The sequence below is a fragment of the Amaranthus tricolor genome, chromosome 2 (assembly GCF_026212465.1).
Source record: "Amaranthus tricolor cultivar Red isolate AtriRed21 chromosome 2, ASM2621246v1, whole genome shotgun sequence".
Lineage (NCBI taxonomy): Eukaryota > Viridiplantae > Streptophyta > Magnoliopsida > Caryophyllales > Amaranthaceae > Amaranthus > Amaranthus tricolor.
In genome coordinates, this window is record NC_080048.1 from 37620251 (window position 1) to 37634049 (window position 13799).

At 31.3% G+C, this 13799-nt stretch overlaps 2 protein-coding genes across 3 annotated transcripts; one reads left to right on the forward strand and one right to left on the reverse strand.

Moving 5' to 3' along the window:
• Positions 1-681: 681 nt before the first annotated feature.
• Positions 682-8914, forward strand: LOC130806896 (ceramide synthase LOH2). 2 transcript variants are annotated; one of them, XM_057672122.1, is made up of 7 exons: positions 682-866; positions 2714-2961; positions 3512-3723; positions 4550-4705; positions 6887-7072; positions 7149-7327; positions 8525-8914. In XM_057672122.1, exons 2-7 carry the CDS (start codon positions 2845-2847, stop codon positions 8539-8541), a joined length of 867 nt encoding a protein of 288 aa, XP_057528105.1. In that variant the 5' UTR covers positions 682-866; positions 2714-2844; the 3' UTR covers positions 8542-8914. The 2 variants fall into 2 exon arrangements, with proteins under 2 accessions (XP_057528105.1, XP_057528106.1); XM_057672123.1 differs by having other exon boundaries at positions 851-1005.
• A 2897-nt stretch (positions 8915-11811) lies between these two features.
• Positions 11812-13376, reverse strand: LOC130806897 (dof zinc finger protein DOF3.1). Its single transcript, XM_057672124.1, has one exon. It carries the CDS (start codon positions 12573-12575, stop codon positions 12006-12008), a length of 570 nt encoding a protein of 189 aa, XP_057528107.1. The 5' UTR covers positions 12576-13376; the 3' UTR covers positions 11812-12005.
• Positions 13377-13799: the final 423 nt, after the last annotated feature.

Below are 13799 nucleotides of genomic sequence, written 5' to 3' on the forward strand. Positions count from 1 at the left end.
CTGTATCGATGTATTCAAGATCAGATTTGGGTCCAAAAGGTCCAAGTTTATTTTCGCATTAAATTTTAGTTTGGATTACGACGGTGATTGAGATTGGAATTGATGATAAATAATTTTAATTTAAATTATTTGAAAGATATTTAAAGAAATTGAAAATATATGAATGCAATTAGATGAACATAATAAATATTTTTAAAAAAACAATTCAATATGATTGTGATATTTTAAAATAGAATATGGTATGGTTTGTTTTTTTTTTTTTTAAAAAAATTTTTAAATATGGTTTTCGGATTAAAACTAATTTTTTATTTTTAAGAGTAGACTAGACTGAAAACCGTACTATAAATGAAGGTTATTTTTTTTACAAATTAGTTCGTTATCTAGATATTTCGAGATATAATTTTTTAATGGCAATACATATTTGAATTATGTTGATGCAATTAACCAATTACGAATTAAATATTTAATGATTATAGATACAAAATATATATATAAACAAATATAATAGATTAGAAAAAAAAAGTTTAACTAGAAAATTATAGACCAGACACCAAACCATACCATTATATAACAATTTAAACTAGATGTTTAAATGGTCCAATTAATTTGAAAATTTTAAAATTCAAAATTTTTAATATGATTAAAAAATTTTAATCGTCAGATCAGACCAAACTGCACCTTGTTCATTTGTTTGTTTGAGTACCACCAACCCTTCCATTCCCCCTTTCCCTTTCCTTTCTATATAGTGGTTGTTCAAGTATTTTTCCTTAGAGTGCACGACTTTCTCTGGTTCGCTCTCTGCTACTACGGAATACACTGCTCTGCTTCATTGAAGATTTAAATCCCCGACCCACCATCGACTGCAGGTAGTACTTCACTATCCTCTTTCATTTTTTTGTTCATTTTCTTGTTACCCGTCTCATCGTTTGTAGTTTGTACCATTTTTCACTCTAAATCTAGATGGGTATCTTTCCTAAAGAAAAGTAAAAGAGAAAAACAATCTGGGTTTGTCATTTATACTTCTGATACTCAATATTTGTTGTTGTTTATTGGGTATCTTGTGTATCTACTAGCATCGAAAAGTGAATTTGTTGTTCTTTTGGTTGAATTTGGCAATCTTGAATGGTTAATTTTGTTAGTTTGAGTGTGTAATGCTGTTTAACTACATTTCTATTGAGTTACGAAAATGCTAATTATTTTGGTTGTTCAATTCAATTATAACATGTTAGTATAAGTATTATCAATTGAATTGATTGGGTGATTCATGGGTCTTTTGGTCATGATTAATTCACTTTTGCAGTCAGGTTTTTCCGTTCTTTGTTGCTGATGAAGTTTATTGATCTCTATTAATATAATTTGTGCAACTTAAGGACTGCAATTGCTTTTTCTGATGTGATTTTCTCCATGGCTTTGTCAAAAAATGAGCTATTTGGTTAGGTATTGTAAGATTGCTTAATGGGTATGTAAAATTTGAGTACTTAAGTTATATTTTTGCTTTAGAACAGATACATTTTCTCACAAAACATGATTAGACATTAAAGAGTTTGATAGATTGTTTACGATTAGAACAGATCGAGGGTCTTGGTTCTGTTTGGGCTATGCATTCAAGGCTTTTGCTAAACTCGGATTAAATTACATTTTAAAGGAATTAAAATTAATTGCTCTGAATTTGTTGGGTTATTCTAAGCTCTTCATATGTTTTCATCATGTGGTTATTAGTAATGAAAATTAGTGAAGATCTTATGCTTTCTGGTTGATGTTTGCATGAGACATTTCAGGCTTAGTTAAAGTCTACGTTTCTCGGACTCTTCATCTTGCTTCACGTACCCGTGTCTGATCCTTGATCTTCGGACATTGGTATGACTCTTAGGCACTTCTTTTTAAGTGTAAAATTAAATATTTAGACGTGTCCAACACTTGGACACATACCGGTATTCGACATTAGTGCCTGAGTCTAAGTAACATAGGTTAAAGTAAACTCACTCACTATATTAACATTTTTTTAAACATTTTTTTTAAATCTACTATCAGTTTTTAGTCTTTTTAAGTAACCATATGGCATTTTTATTGGGGCATAGTGAGTTTTTATGAATTGAATTTTGAAATTTAAGGGATTTTCATCTTCCTCGATGTACATTTTTTGTTTTTAAATTTATCTTACTTTGATTAGTCTCTAGAATGTTTCTTGGGGAACACTTCTGGTTACAAAGATGTTGAAAGATTGAAGCAAACAGCTGTGAGTTTCCGTATTTTCATTTACTGTTGGATTTGTTGTGATGCTGTATTGTAGATCTTGAAAATAGTGTTTACTTCTACCAATGGTATATTTAACACTTATTTCTTGAGCCCTGAACTTGGCAAATCTGAATTCTAACTATTAGGAGATCATTAAGTTAGCAAATAGCCAATTAGTAAACCTAACATGAATGAGAAAATTATATCAAAAATCAATAGTTGAGTGATTATTTGGCTTCCTTACAAGAAAGAAATCCTTTTTGACACTGATAAAGTTGTAAAATTTTTCAACATATGTGAACCTACTATAGAAGACAAATGTTATAGTTCAATACATGTTTGTGTTTTTATAGGAATAAGTTGTTATTTTGACTATATGGGCTTGTTGCCGAGCATTTTTTTAAGTTTTTGCATTATATTGTCAAATCAAGCCACCCATTTTAAAAATGTCGATTTTCCATTGGCCTTTGTCTTCCAGGTAGCTAGGGCTGACGGGATCTACAAATTTGTGATTGGTTTTCATGCTGTGAGTCACAACAAAGTTGAATTTATTTGATTGCTGCAATTGACTAAAGAAAGTGATGGTAATTTGAAGATCTCGATTCTTCCATGGAATATTTCTTGAAACCCAGTGGTGCTCCGGAGGCTTCACATTTCCTTATAGCGATCTATTTCTCTTTTCTTTTTGTTGGTGCTAGGTTCATCTTTGACAAATTTATCTTTCGTGTAAGTATCTTTCCATTTCATTTCTCTCATGCCACTGAATACTGATTATACCTTTGCTTGTTGCTCTTTATTCTTGGTAAGTCTGCATTCCATTTCACCATGGAAATTCTCAACATCTCATACCACATTTTCATCAAAATTTTGTGTTAACTATCAGTTTATGGGATTTTTGTAAAGCTTCAAGTTTGATGCTTAATTCCAATCATGTATGAGAGTTAATATGTTAGCCAACTGCAGCAATATATGATAATGTTCTCATATAGGTTTTTCTCTCTAAATGCAAACATTTGGAAAATTTGCACCAATGTGGTCTGATTTGGTTGTTGATCATTTAAGTGGTACAATTGAATTAGAAGAGTTGATTGAATAAAAACTTTTATGGTGTTTTATAAAGTATCCTTGTGTTAGGGAGCTTCTGCCTTCACCCTCTTAGCTTGGGGATAAGAAGCTATCTGGTTTATAGTATTGTAATTCCTGTTATACAAATTTGGGACCTTAATCGCTGATACTTCAGTTCGACCAAAGAGTCTTGACATCATTTTTATTTCAGAGGCTAGCCATATGGTTGTTGCGTAATGGAAGACCTGCTTCTCTGATGTTTGATGATGCTACAAGAGCAAAAATCATCAAGTGTTCCGAGTCATTATGGAAGCTTACTTACTATGCAATAGTGGAGGCATCAATTCTTCGCATTTCCTACAGTGAACCATGGTTTAGAGATACACAGAAGTATTTTAAAGGATGGCCCGATCAAGAGCTTAAGTGCGTGAGGCATTTTTCCTTCATTGTTATCTGATTCTTGACTTGCATTTTCAATTTGTGCATCCTATAAATGAACAGATAATCTCCTTGCTACATAATTGTTTAATTTTTTGTTATGGTTATATTTGGCTACTCTCGTTTGTAATGTTCCACGATTGTAATTGTCACATCCATTTGTCAACATGATGAGTATAAATCCTTGTGTTAGCAAAATACTTTCCTCTTGTAGTGTTTTTTCGTCTCCAGGTAATGTTAAAAAATGGTGACGGAATATCAAATCTGCATTGAAATAATTCTCAATATTGTGATTTTGTTGGTATGATTTTATTCTTATATATGATAGGAAAACATAGGCAGTTGCCTCACACCTCTTTCTCTTTCCATGAGTTCAAGACCCTGTATGTTTGGTCATTTGGCTTAACAAATAATTTGCTGCTAAAATACTAATTTGTCCTAGAAAAAACTTGAAATACAATAATTGATGGTTTATCACTATTATACGATAGTCTCCTGTACACGATTAACATTGCCTATCATATCACTGTTGTTTTATGAGGAAAGAGAAAGTCGATGTATGTAATGAAGGTATTCATCTTTAACTTATCAGTACCATGCTTGTAAAATTAATGCATATGGTATTAATTTGTTCTCTTATGAAATTATTTAAATTGGCATGACTTGCCATGATATGTCAATTCACAATTGCATATGCTTGTAGAATCATCTAAATTAGGCTGCTCTCTATACTTGCGGCCTCCAGAAACAGCTCACTATTATTCCTCTTTATTTAACTTGGTTGCTTTACTCGGTTTGTTGTTTACTCCAGGTTTCCTTTGAAACTTTATTATATGTGCCAATGCGGGTTCTACCTCTACAGTATCGCTGCCCTTGTTACATGGGAAACTCGAAGGAAGGATTTCTCAGTGATGATGTCTCACCATGTTATCACCGTTCTTCTAATAGGCATCTCATATATTACACGGTATTTTCACATATCTCATATGTCATCCACTATTTTTTGTTACATATTATGTCAAATAGTAGAGATTTTAGTATAAGTTTAAGTGCTAGTTTAGTGGCAATCCGTCCATAAAACATTTGTCTTATATTGAAGAATTGTTCTAAAGAATGCAGCTTATCACACTATCATGAAAATTTTCAATATTGGGAAATATTAGCGGTTCTATTTATGCTGTAGTTGTTTGATTCTTGATTAACTTTTCTAAAGAATATTAAGGTTCATCAATTTCCTTATTTGGAGAATCATACTCTTTAACTTTGTGACCTTGCTAGCATCATTGAATTTGTGATTTACTTCAAATGATTCTTTGGTTTGGCACTGGGTATTTGGGCATTATGATTGGATATTCTTTTTAGTTTTGAGACATATTCTAGTCCTTGAAGACAAACCCTAATATCTGCACATATAATACCTTGTTTAGTTTGGTTTTTGTCCTTTAAAATGACAATCTTCTTTTAATTTCTCATCCACAATTAGTCTTCAAGGGATTTGAAGGATTTAATAGTTTGTTTTCAAATCGTCAGGCATGCATGTGGTATTACTTGTGTAATTTTGAAGGTTGCTTGACTTCAATTAACATTGTTTTTTAGTTCTAGGTTTTTTAAGAAATTATTCTTGAATTTCCTTAGTAGGACCAACTTGCCTCTAAAATTGTGTTGAGCTAGTGCTAGGATGATAGTATTGGTTTTCATGTGAAAATTATTGGTAGTTTTAGAATACGCCCTTCTTAGACCTTGGGGGAGGAGGGTTTGTTTAGGTATGACTATATGAGACATTTAGGGTGTGTTTGAATGAAAAGGATCGGAGGGAAAGAAAGGGGAAGAAGTTGGTGGAATTAAGAATTTCATGTTTGAATAACAAAATGGGAGGGATGGAGTTTGAGGGGAGGGATTTGGAGGGATGCGATGAATATTTTTTGTTAAGGTCTCAGTTTCACCAAAGTTAGAAAGATTTGGAAGGAAAACTCTCATCTCTGTTTCTTTCCCTTCCCTTCTCTCCTAAACAAACAAGAGTTTCCCTTCCCCCCTTCTCCTTTCCTTCCTTTCTTTTCTCTTTATAATTATCATTACCCAAACATAGTGTTAGGTTGTTTGGATAGGAGAAAAGGAAGGGAAAGAAAGGAGAGAGATTTGGAGGGATGAAGAATCCCTTGTTTAGATAACAAAATGGGAGGAAGGGATTTGGAGGGATGCAGTGAATAATTTTTGTTAAAGTCTCAATTTCATCAAAGTTGGAAAGATTTGGGGGAAGTTCTCATCTCCTTTTCTCGACCTTTGCTTCCCTTCCAAACAAACAGGAGTTACTTTCATTTCATTTCTCTTCCCTTCCCCTTTCTTTCCTTTTCTCTCCAAAATTGTTTTCCAAACATAGTGTTAAGGTTCATTGTGTTTTATCTTTTCATGCTCTTTGTGCTGTGTAGAGATTTAATTTAGCTTCTATCAAAAGTGTATTCTTGTTACACCTTGGAGAAAAAGTGATTACTTATGGCATCTAAAATAGTACTTGAGATCTAAATGTGGTCTCCTCATATATTGAAGTACTCTATTCCTCAATTTTTTACTTAAATTCCTCATATTACCATAAGAAAAATACGTAAAATACCATATACTGACAGCTTCGTACCCCTTTTTCTCATTCTCATCTCCCCCTATATCTTACTATAACTTATGGTAATGGTTGTGATGTTGCGGACACAACACCTCACGATGTTATGATTTGTTTCTCAGACATGTGACTTGTTAACTTTAAAATATCCATATTTTACCATTAATTCAAAAATATATTTTCTAGAACATATATTTCATTTAGCATATGAGAGACTTTTTAGAATTTAATACATAAAAAAATGATTATAATGGCTAATATTCTGGAATGATTAAAATGGTTGTTACTCCATGATCTAAATCACGGGTTACGTAATGGAGTTTCGTAGGGTAAGCTCAAAAAAGTTGTTCCGATTGACTTTTATAGTAAATGTCGTTTACAACTTTCCGACTTCACACTAATAAGTCGTGCACATGACGAGTCATTTTACTATAGTCCATTATAATTTAGAACCAAAGAATTATAATTTTTTGTTTCCTTCAAGATTGGACAATTGGTAAAATCTTGGTTATTAACAAATCTCCTCTTGGTTTGCAGGTTTTTCAGAATCGGATCAATTATATTAGCACTGCATGATGCGAGTGATGTTTTTATGGAAGCTGCTAAAGTTTTTAAATATTCGAATAAAGAGCTTGCAGCAAGTGTATTCTTTGGTTTTTTTGCTCTTTCATGGCTCTTGTTACGGCTCATATTCTATCCTTTCTGGGTGATAAGCGCTTCCAGGTTAGTTGTGTGAAAGTGTTTTATGTCACCTTGGTTAAAACATCGACATTTTATATAACGCCTGGTTTTATTGCAGCTATGATCTCCAATTTTGCTTGAAGCTTTCAGACCCATATCATAGGGCTCTCTACTATGTCTTCAACACCATGTTGATCATGCTGCTTGTTTTCCATGTGTACTGGTGGATACTCATATGCTCAATGATAATGCGGCAGCTGAAAAATAAAGGAAAAGTTGGCGAAGACATAAGATCAGGTAACTCCCCTCCCCTTAACAAAACATCAGTTTGTGTGTTCTGATACATTTGTTATTGGGCTTGTACACAATAAGACTAGCATAAGAGGAGAGTTGACTGGATACAAACTATATGAGGTTCCATCCTAAAACCAACTAATAATAGGAGGAGTAGCCCATCAAGCTTATATGTTACTCAATCTCTCTATAATCTTTCGATGTGTGATCACATGTGGGTTATTTTTCCAACATGTTGGACCATATGTTTGATATGTGAAAAAGGAAAATGAAGCCATAGTCTGAAAGTGTAGAATATTTGTTAGACTTGCTTCTTGTTGCTGGTGTGAGCTCTATGCTTCCGTTCTGTTCTTGGCAATTTTTTTGTGCGATTGGAGTTTATAGCAAGAGGTAGCAGGCTAGTGTGTGACGCATTTCGTAGTATCCATTTTGTTTTTGAAGTGTTCTAGCTGTTGTTTTTGGGGCGAGTTTTTTGTTATACTCCCTCTAGGCTCTATCCTTCTCAATTAGTAACACTTTCCATTTTAGTTCGTAATTTGTTCCACTGATTTTGTACTATTTTTTTTTTTGGCAATAGTTCCACTCTCCTATAGGTATTCATTCGGGTTATTGGGTCATTTTCGAGTCAGGTGTTTTGGGTCAGTTCAAATTCGGGTCTTGTGTCCACATCGGCTTTTACATAGTCAAATCGAATTCGGTTACAATGTCGGTTGAATATAGGGTCATCGAGTCTGTTTTGAACACCTTCTACAGTCTACACTTTTCTTTTAATCTCATCCACAAACTGATTATTTCTCACCATCTTAATCACTCATTTTATCATCAACTTTGTTATTTGTCTTATTCTCTGACTTAATTTTCATTTCCACTAATTTTCACCAAAAAAGCACATGTTGCTAATTGAGAGTGACAAATGGAGTAGCAGTTAAAACTTATATTGTTGACGGGGTAGGTCAAGTGCTAGCCTTCATAATTTTAGTGAATGTTTTGTTTTAGCACAATACTTTCATTTGTTTAAAATTCGTAAACACAATATAACCTTAACATTGCTCCTTTAGCAAGGTAACCTATTTGACAAGGTTTCGAGTGATTGGGAAGCTTGCTCTTCGGCTAACTTTGTGACTCGACTTTCTTTCAAGTCTTATTTTCCATCCCTTTATTTTACCTACAAAATAAGATGCCTTTTTTTTGCCATTGCAGATTCAGATGACGATTAGTGGAGGATTTTATGAGTTTCGATCTTGAAAATTTCTTGGGTACAAAAACATTTAGAAGAATGTTGCATATTTTAAGTGCTTCAAATGGATAGATTTTTGCTGTACAAAAACAGGTTCTCTTGTATAATTGTTCTTTGGAGCATTACATCAATTAGATTCCATATAATGGTGAACAGCAGCAATTAAGTATCAGTTTTGGTGTGCATGGAGCTGCCCGAAAAACCATTGAACGCGTTATCGTAAACACTCGTCTCGTCAATCTTCGAAAGATTTTGATATTTTTGTAGTTGCGTCATTGTGGCGGCTGTGCACATACATGCCAGTCGTATACATACTTTCCGTTATGTTAAAAGCATTTCTCGTTGAGTTTTGAGTTACGATTTTGTGTGAGTACATATCTCTTTCTAACTCAAGCCGAGCTCAAATAAAGGAACTGTTCTTTGTACTAGAAGGACGGATAAGGGATAGGGGGCACTACGAGCCTCCGGGCAGTTGTGCGGGCACCTTGCACAACTCTAATCATTGCTATCCTCTTAGGGTTTGGTCTTGAAGGAACTTTGGTCTCAACCGAATTTCATGGATTATCAAAGGAAGAATTTAAAGGTGGTTTTTTATTAAAATTAATAAAAGATTAGATTTTTTAAATCGGATCACCCAAAAGGAAAACTTTTTGAAATCGCAAATATTTTCATTATATCATATTTTTGAACTTTACAAATTTAAGGAGTTCAACTAAAAAAATTAATTCATCACCGTTTGCCAATAAAATTACTTCTTTCTAAATTTGGTAATAAAACTTACTGTGGAAGACTTTATGTCATGTCTAGACTTATACAATCCATCTAGTAGTCGATATAAGATGGTGGCAAAATCTCATGATATAATTAAAGGTTATGCTTGTTCTATTTCAATTATCTCATTTTTTTTTTGTAAAGTTCTATTTAATGCATTATCGTTTGGAGATATGGTATTAGAAGGTGATGAAAAACTGTGAATATTTTTTTTATAATTAACTTTTCATTAAAACTTCTCGAGACGAGAGACTCTTTTGCTGCGCTTTTTTTTTATGGGTATGAGTTGCCGCCTTCTTTTCTTCTTTAGACCCTGTTTATGTTTTCTATGGGCGAGATACACTGGGTTTAATGATGATAAATTTTTCACTAAATCACTCTTATTACTACCATTTAGTACGAATAACCAATTGAGATTATAGTGTTTGTTTTGTATTAGACTAATACATTATATACACTAATACAAACTTCATTTGAAACACACAGTAGTTATAGTTAAACAACAGTCCACCAAACAAGAAGATAGGAGTACAATATCCAAAGAAAATACCCCACCTATTTTAATCAAATACCCCACTTATTTAATTAAAATTATAAAAAGTTAATTTTAATAATATTTACACTGAAATAAATCAAATAAAATCTTACTTAACTATAATTTAAATTTATAAATTGACAATAAAATACAAATTAATCAAGAATAATTAGTGAATAATGTCAAAAAGCAATAGAAAAGATTTGATTGCAAGATGTGAACTTTGTCTTGGTCTTTAGAGACATCCACCTCAGCTTCCATACTATTATGCATTATTCATGCATATGGAGTGTATTTTGCAACATTCACAACATACATTATTATGCCTAAAGATGCTCTACCCATTAAATGTGAACTTCCAACCAATCATAAATTTGATACTCATCACATCAATAATTTTACTCACTATTTATTGGTCATTTTTTTTAATATTATTTCATTTGATAGTATCTATATATTTAATAGTAGAAAAATTGAAGAAATAAATTATATATATTGGAGCATTTAACCCTACAAAATGTTTATGTATTGTATTTATTAGTACTTTAGCAATAGAAAAGTATGTGTTTGTTATTAATAAAAAATCACGATTTTTATATTTTTGAATTTTTTTAAATAGAAAGTGATTAGTACTTTAGCAATACAAAAGTATGTGTTTATTATTAATAAAAACGACTTTTTATAGAAAATTAATATTTTATTACTTTATAACAAAATAGTTCAACCAAAAATGTAAAAAAGTAAATATAAAAAAATAATTTTAAAAATTAATGATGCAAAAATCCTAAAAACATTGAAATTTTGTGATGCTTTGTAGTACTTTTTTATTTTCAATAAATTTTCATTTTCAATAAGCCAAAAGCGTAGTAAAGTTATGACTGACATTATCTTAAGGTTTTGGAAGATTTTATTTTTTTTTAAATTGATATTAACTATCAAATATTTTGTTCGTTTGCTGTTAATAATCTCACATTTAAATTATTTTCTGGTAATTCAACATTTACCCTTAGTTCATTGGGAATAATCCACTTTTTGTTTTAGTTTGCTTGCAACATTCGCTATTATTAGTTTATTACCTATTATTTGTAATAAGGTATGTTGTGGGCAAATATTTGATAAAGATTGGATTATTAGAAAATAATCTAAAGGTGAAATTATTTACAGTGAATGGGTGAAATGTTAAATTATTAATGCCAATTTTTTTTTAGAAGATGACTCTTCATTATCTTCCTGGATATGATGTAAGCATTTTTTACTTTAATAATAGTTATATGAATGCTATAATTCGTAAAGCAAATTCAATGAACCAAAGAGTTGTAAACAAATGAAACAAAATGTGTGTATGACCATGTAGTGAAAAGATTTGCATCATCATTATCGAACTCGGTATATTTCGCGTATAAGAGTTACAATTAAGGTTTGGAAAGGGAATAAAGGTAAAAAAATCATACACATAAAGAGAATGTAAAAATGGCCCATGTAGGTCATGTATGAGTAACATAGATATCATGATTGATGATCATTGATCAACAACCCCATGATTACCTGATAATTCATATGTAAAGATTTGTATGGTCAAGTAAATCCCACGATCAAGTAAATATAGTTGACTTTGTTACTATTAATTAAGTAAAATTAACTTTTATATTATCGCTAATCTATAAGTTAAAAAAATATAGTCATACGAGATCTTCTCTCGATTTAAAGTTTATTAATTTTGAGTTTTCATAATTTTTCGATATATAAAATTATAGATATTAATGATTGAATTAGTACAATAGAGTGTGAAAAAGCAAATGATACAAGTAAATAAGAACACAGAAAATATATAAAATAAAAGTAAATAAAGTAAATAATAATGCTAAAAAACAAATAAAATATTTATTGAGAATAAAAAAGTTAAAAAAAAGATGCAGCAGTCTCAATAAGATATCAATTGATTACTTGTATATGACAACACATAACTCAAGTAAACATTTACTCATTAGTCATCACAAACATAGTACATTTAGTATAATAATAAATAAATAAACTACTCTATTTTTGATGATTAATCAAAACCATAAAAGAAATAAACCATTTCTTCTATATAAATCAAAATATTATTAAATAAGAATTTTTATTATACATAAATAATTTTACTGAAATTTAGAACCTGGTGTGTGAATAGCAAGATCAGGCCATCCATTATTAGTACCATTCCAAAAAGATTGATCACCACCACCCAAAATCAACCCTTCTGATGTTGAACCATTATTCTCATGTAACAACTCCAAACCCAGATTCAGATCCGATCCATTACCCTGACCCGTTTTCAACCCATTTAAGCCCATATCCTCTAGTATCATATTACCAAATTGCCCTTCTGATACCATACTGATACCCACCACCCCGCTTCCTTTTGGCTTTGCCAAGTTCAGATCCGGACCCGGATCCGTAGAAGAACGCTGTTTTGAAGAGGTACGTTTGGTGATTTTGCGGGTACCACCACCGATAGGAATGTTCCTAAGAGAACCACCTTTAGTCCAATATCTTTTGCAATTTTTACAATAATGGCGAGGTTGAGAAAGATTATAGTTATTGTAATAGCAGAATTTGGTATTATTTGAATCACATCTTGGGCATTTTAGTTGTTCTTGTTCTGGAAATTCTGGAAATTCTGGTTGTTTTAGTTGTGGAAATACTAATAATGATGATGGATCTTGCATTTTTTAATGGGTTTTTTGTTTTCTAGAAAAAGATTGAATTTTGAAGTGTGATGTGGAAAAAAGAGCAAGTAAAACTTGTTTTTCTACCTATAAAATGATACACAACTAAGTTTCTAAAAGAGATTTTGATGATAGTTAAGATACCACACAACTAGTTGTTAAAGGATTTTGAAGATAGCAAACAAATACCAGCACAACTAGACACTTAACAGATATTCACACAACTAAGTTGTTAAATAGAGTAAATAGATACCCACATAACTAGATTGTTAGAGATTTTGAAGACAGCTAACAAATACTCGCACAACTAAACGGTTAACAGATACTCACACAACTAAGTTGTTAAATAGAGTACATAGATACCCACATAACTAGATTGTTAGAGATTTTGAAGACAACTAACAAATACCCGCACAACTAGAAAGTTAACAAATACCAACACAACTAAGTTGTGAAGAGATTTTGAAGTACAATTTTGTAAGGTAATAGTAGAATGAAAAGGGGTTTGTACAACTATTTTATAGGTTTATATAGCCCAATAAAGTGTTGAGAAATAATACAATAATTGAAGCAATAAAATTGTTAATTTTTTTAGAATTTTCAGGTGGGTTCTTTGGATGATGGGTTTAAGAAGGAAGAGGAAAATGGAGAGAAAAGTGGGGAAAAAGGAGAAGATATTTGGAAGAGAGATGATGAGTATAGCCTGATGTGGAAGATAGTTGTAGACAATTAGTGACTACTGACTACTTTTGACAGTTTGCTACTCACAAAGTGACAAGGGACAAGCCTACAAACACAATGTGAACTTTCATCGTTTCATAGATGTTTAAGTCCACGAATTTAGTCAACAATTTCAACTAAATAAAATTGATGTTTGCACAAATTTTGCTTTAAGAATACGATAAATAATAGTTTTTTATGGTTTGTCATTTTAAAGTTGCTAAATAATGCATATTAAAGTAAGTTTTTATTTGTTGTGTAGTAAGTTCAAAGAAAAAGAAAAAATAATTAGATCAAAGACATAAAAGTATGAAGAATAATTTGTAAATAAAATAAATTAAAACTGAAAATACTAATCTAACATTTAACTTATTCGCTATGAGTAATCTTAATTTTGATTATTTTTCTAACAACTCGACATATATTATAGTATATGTTTGCCCACGCCTACCACTATTTTTTATTACATGTTATAACATGTAATTGTGTATAAAAGAAAAAAGA

Excerpts from the sequence above, each read along its gene's own strand:
- LOC130806896 (XM_057672122.1), top strand. The coding sequence starts at position 2,845 with ATGGAATATTTCTTGAAACCCAGTGGTGCTCCGGAGGCTTCACATTTC. Across the intron at positions 2,962-3,511 it reads TTGACAAATTTATCTTTCGT|AGGCTAGCCATATGGTTGTT; the intron begins GTAAGTATCTTT and ends TTTTTATTTCAG. Across the intron at positions 3,724-4,549 it reads TGGCCCGATCAAGAGCTTAA|GTTTCCTTTGAAACTTTATT; the intron begins GTGCGTGAGGCA and ends TGTTTACTCCAG.
- LOC130806897 (XM_057672124.1), bottom strand. The coding sequence starts at position 12,575 with ATGCAAGATCCATCATCATTATTAGTATTTCCACAACTAAAACAACCA.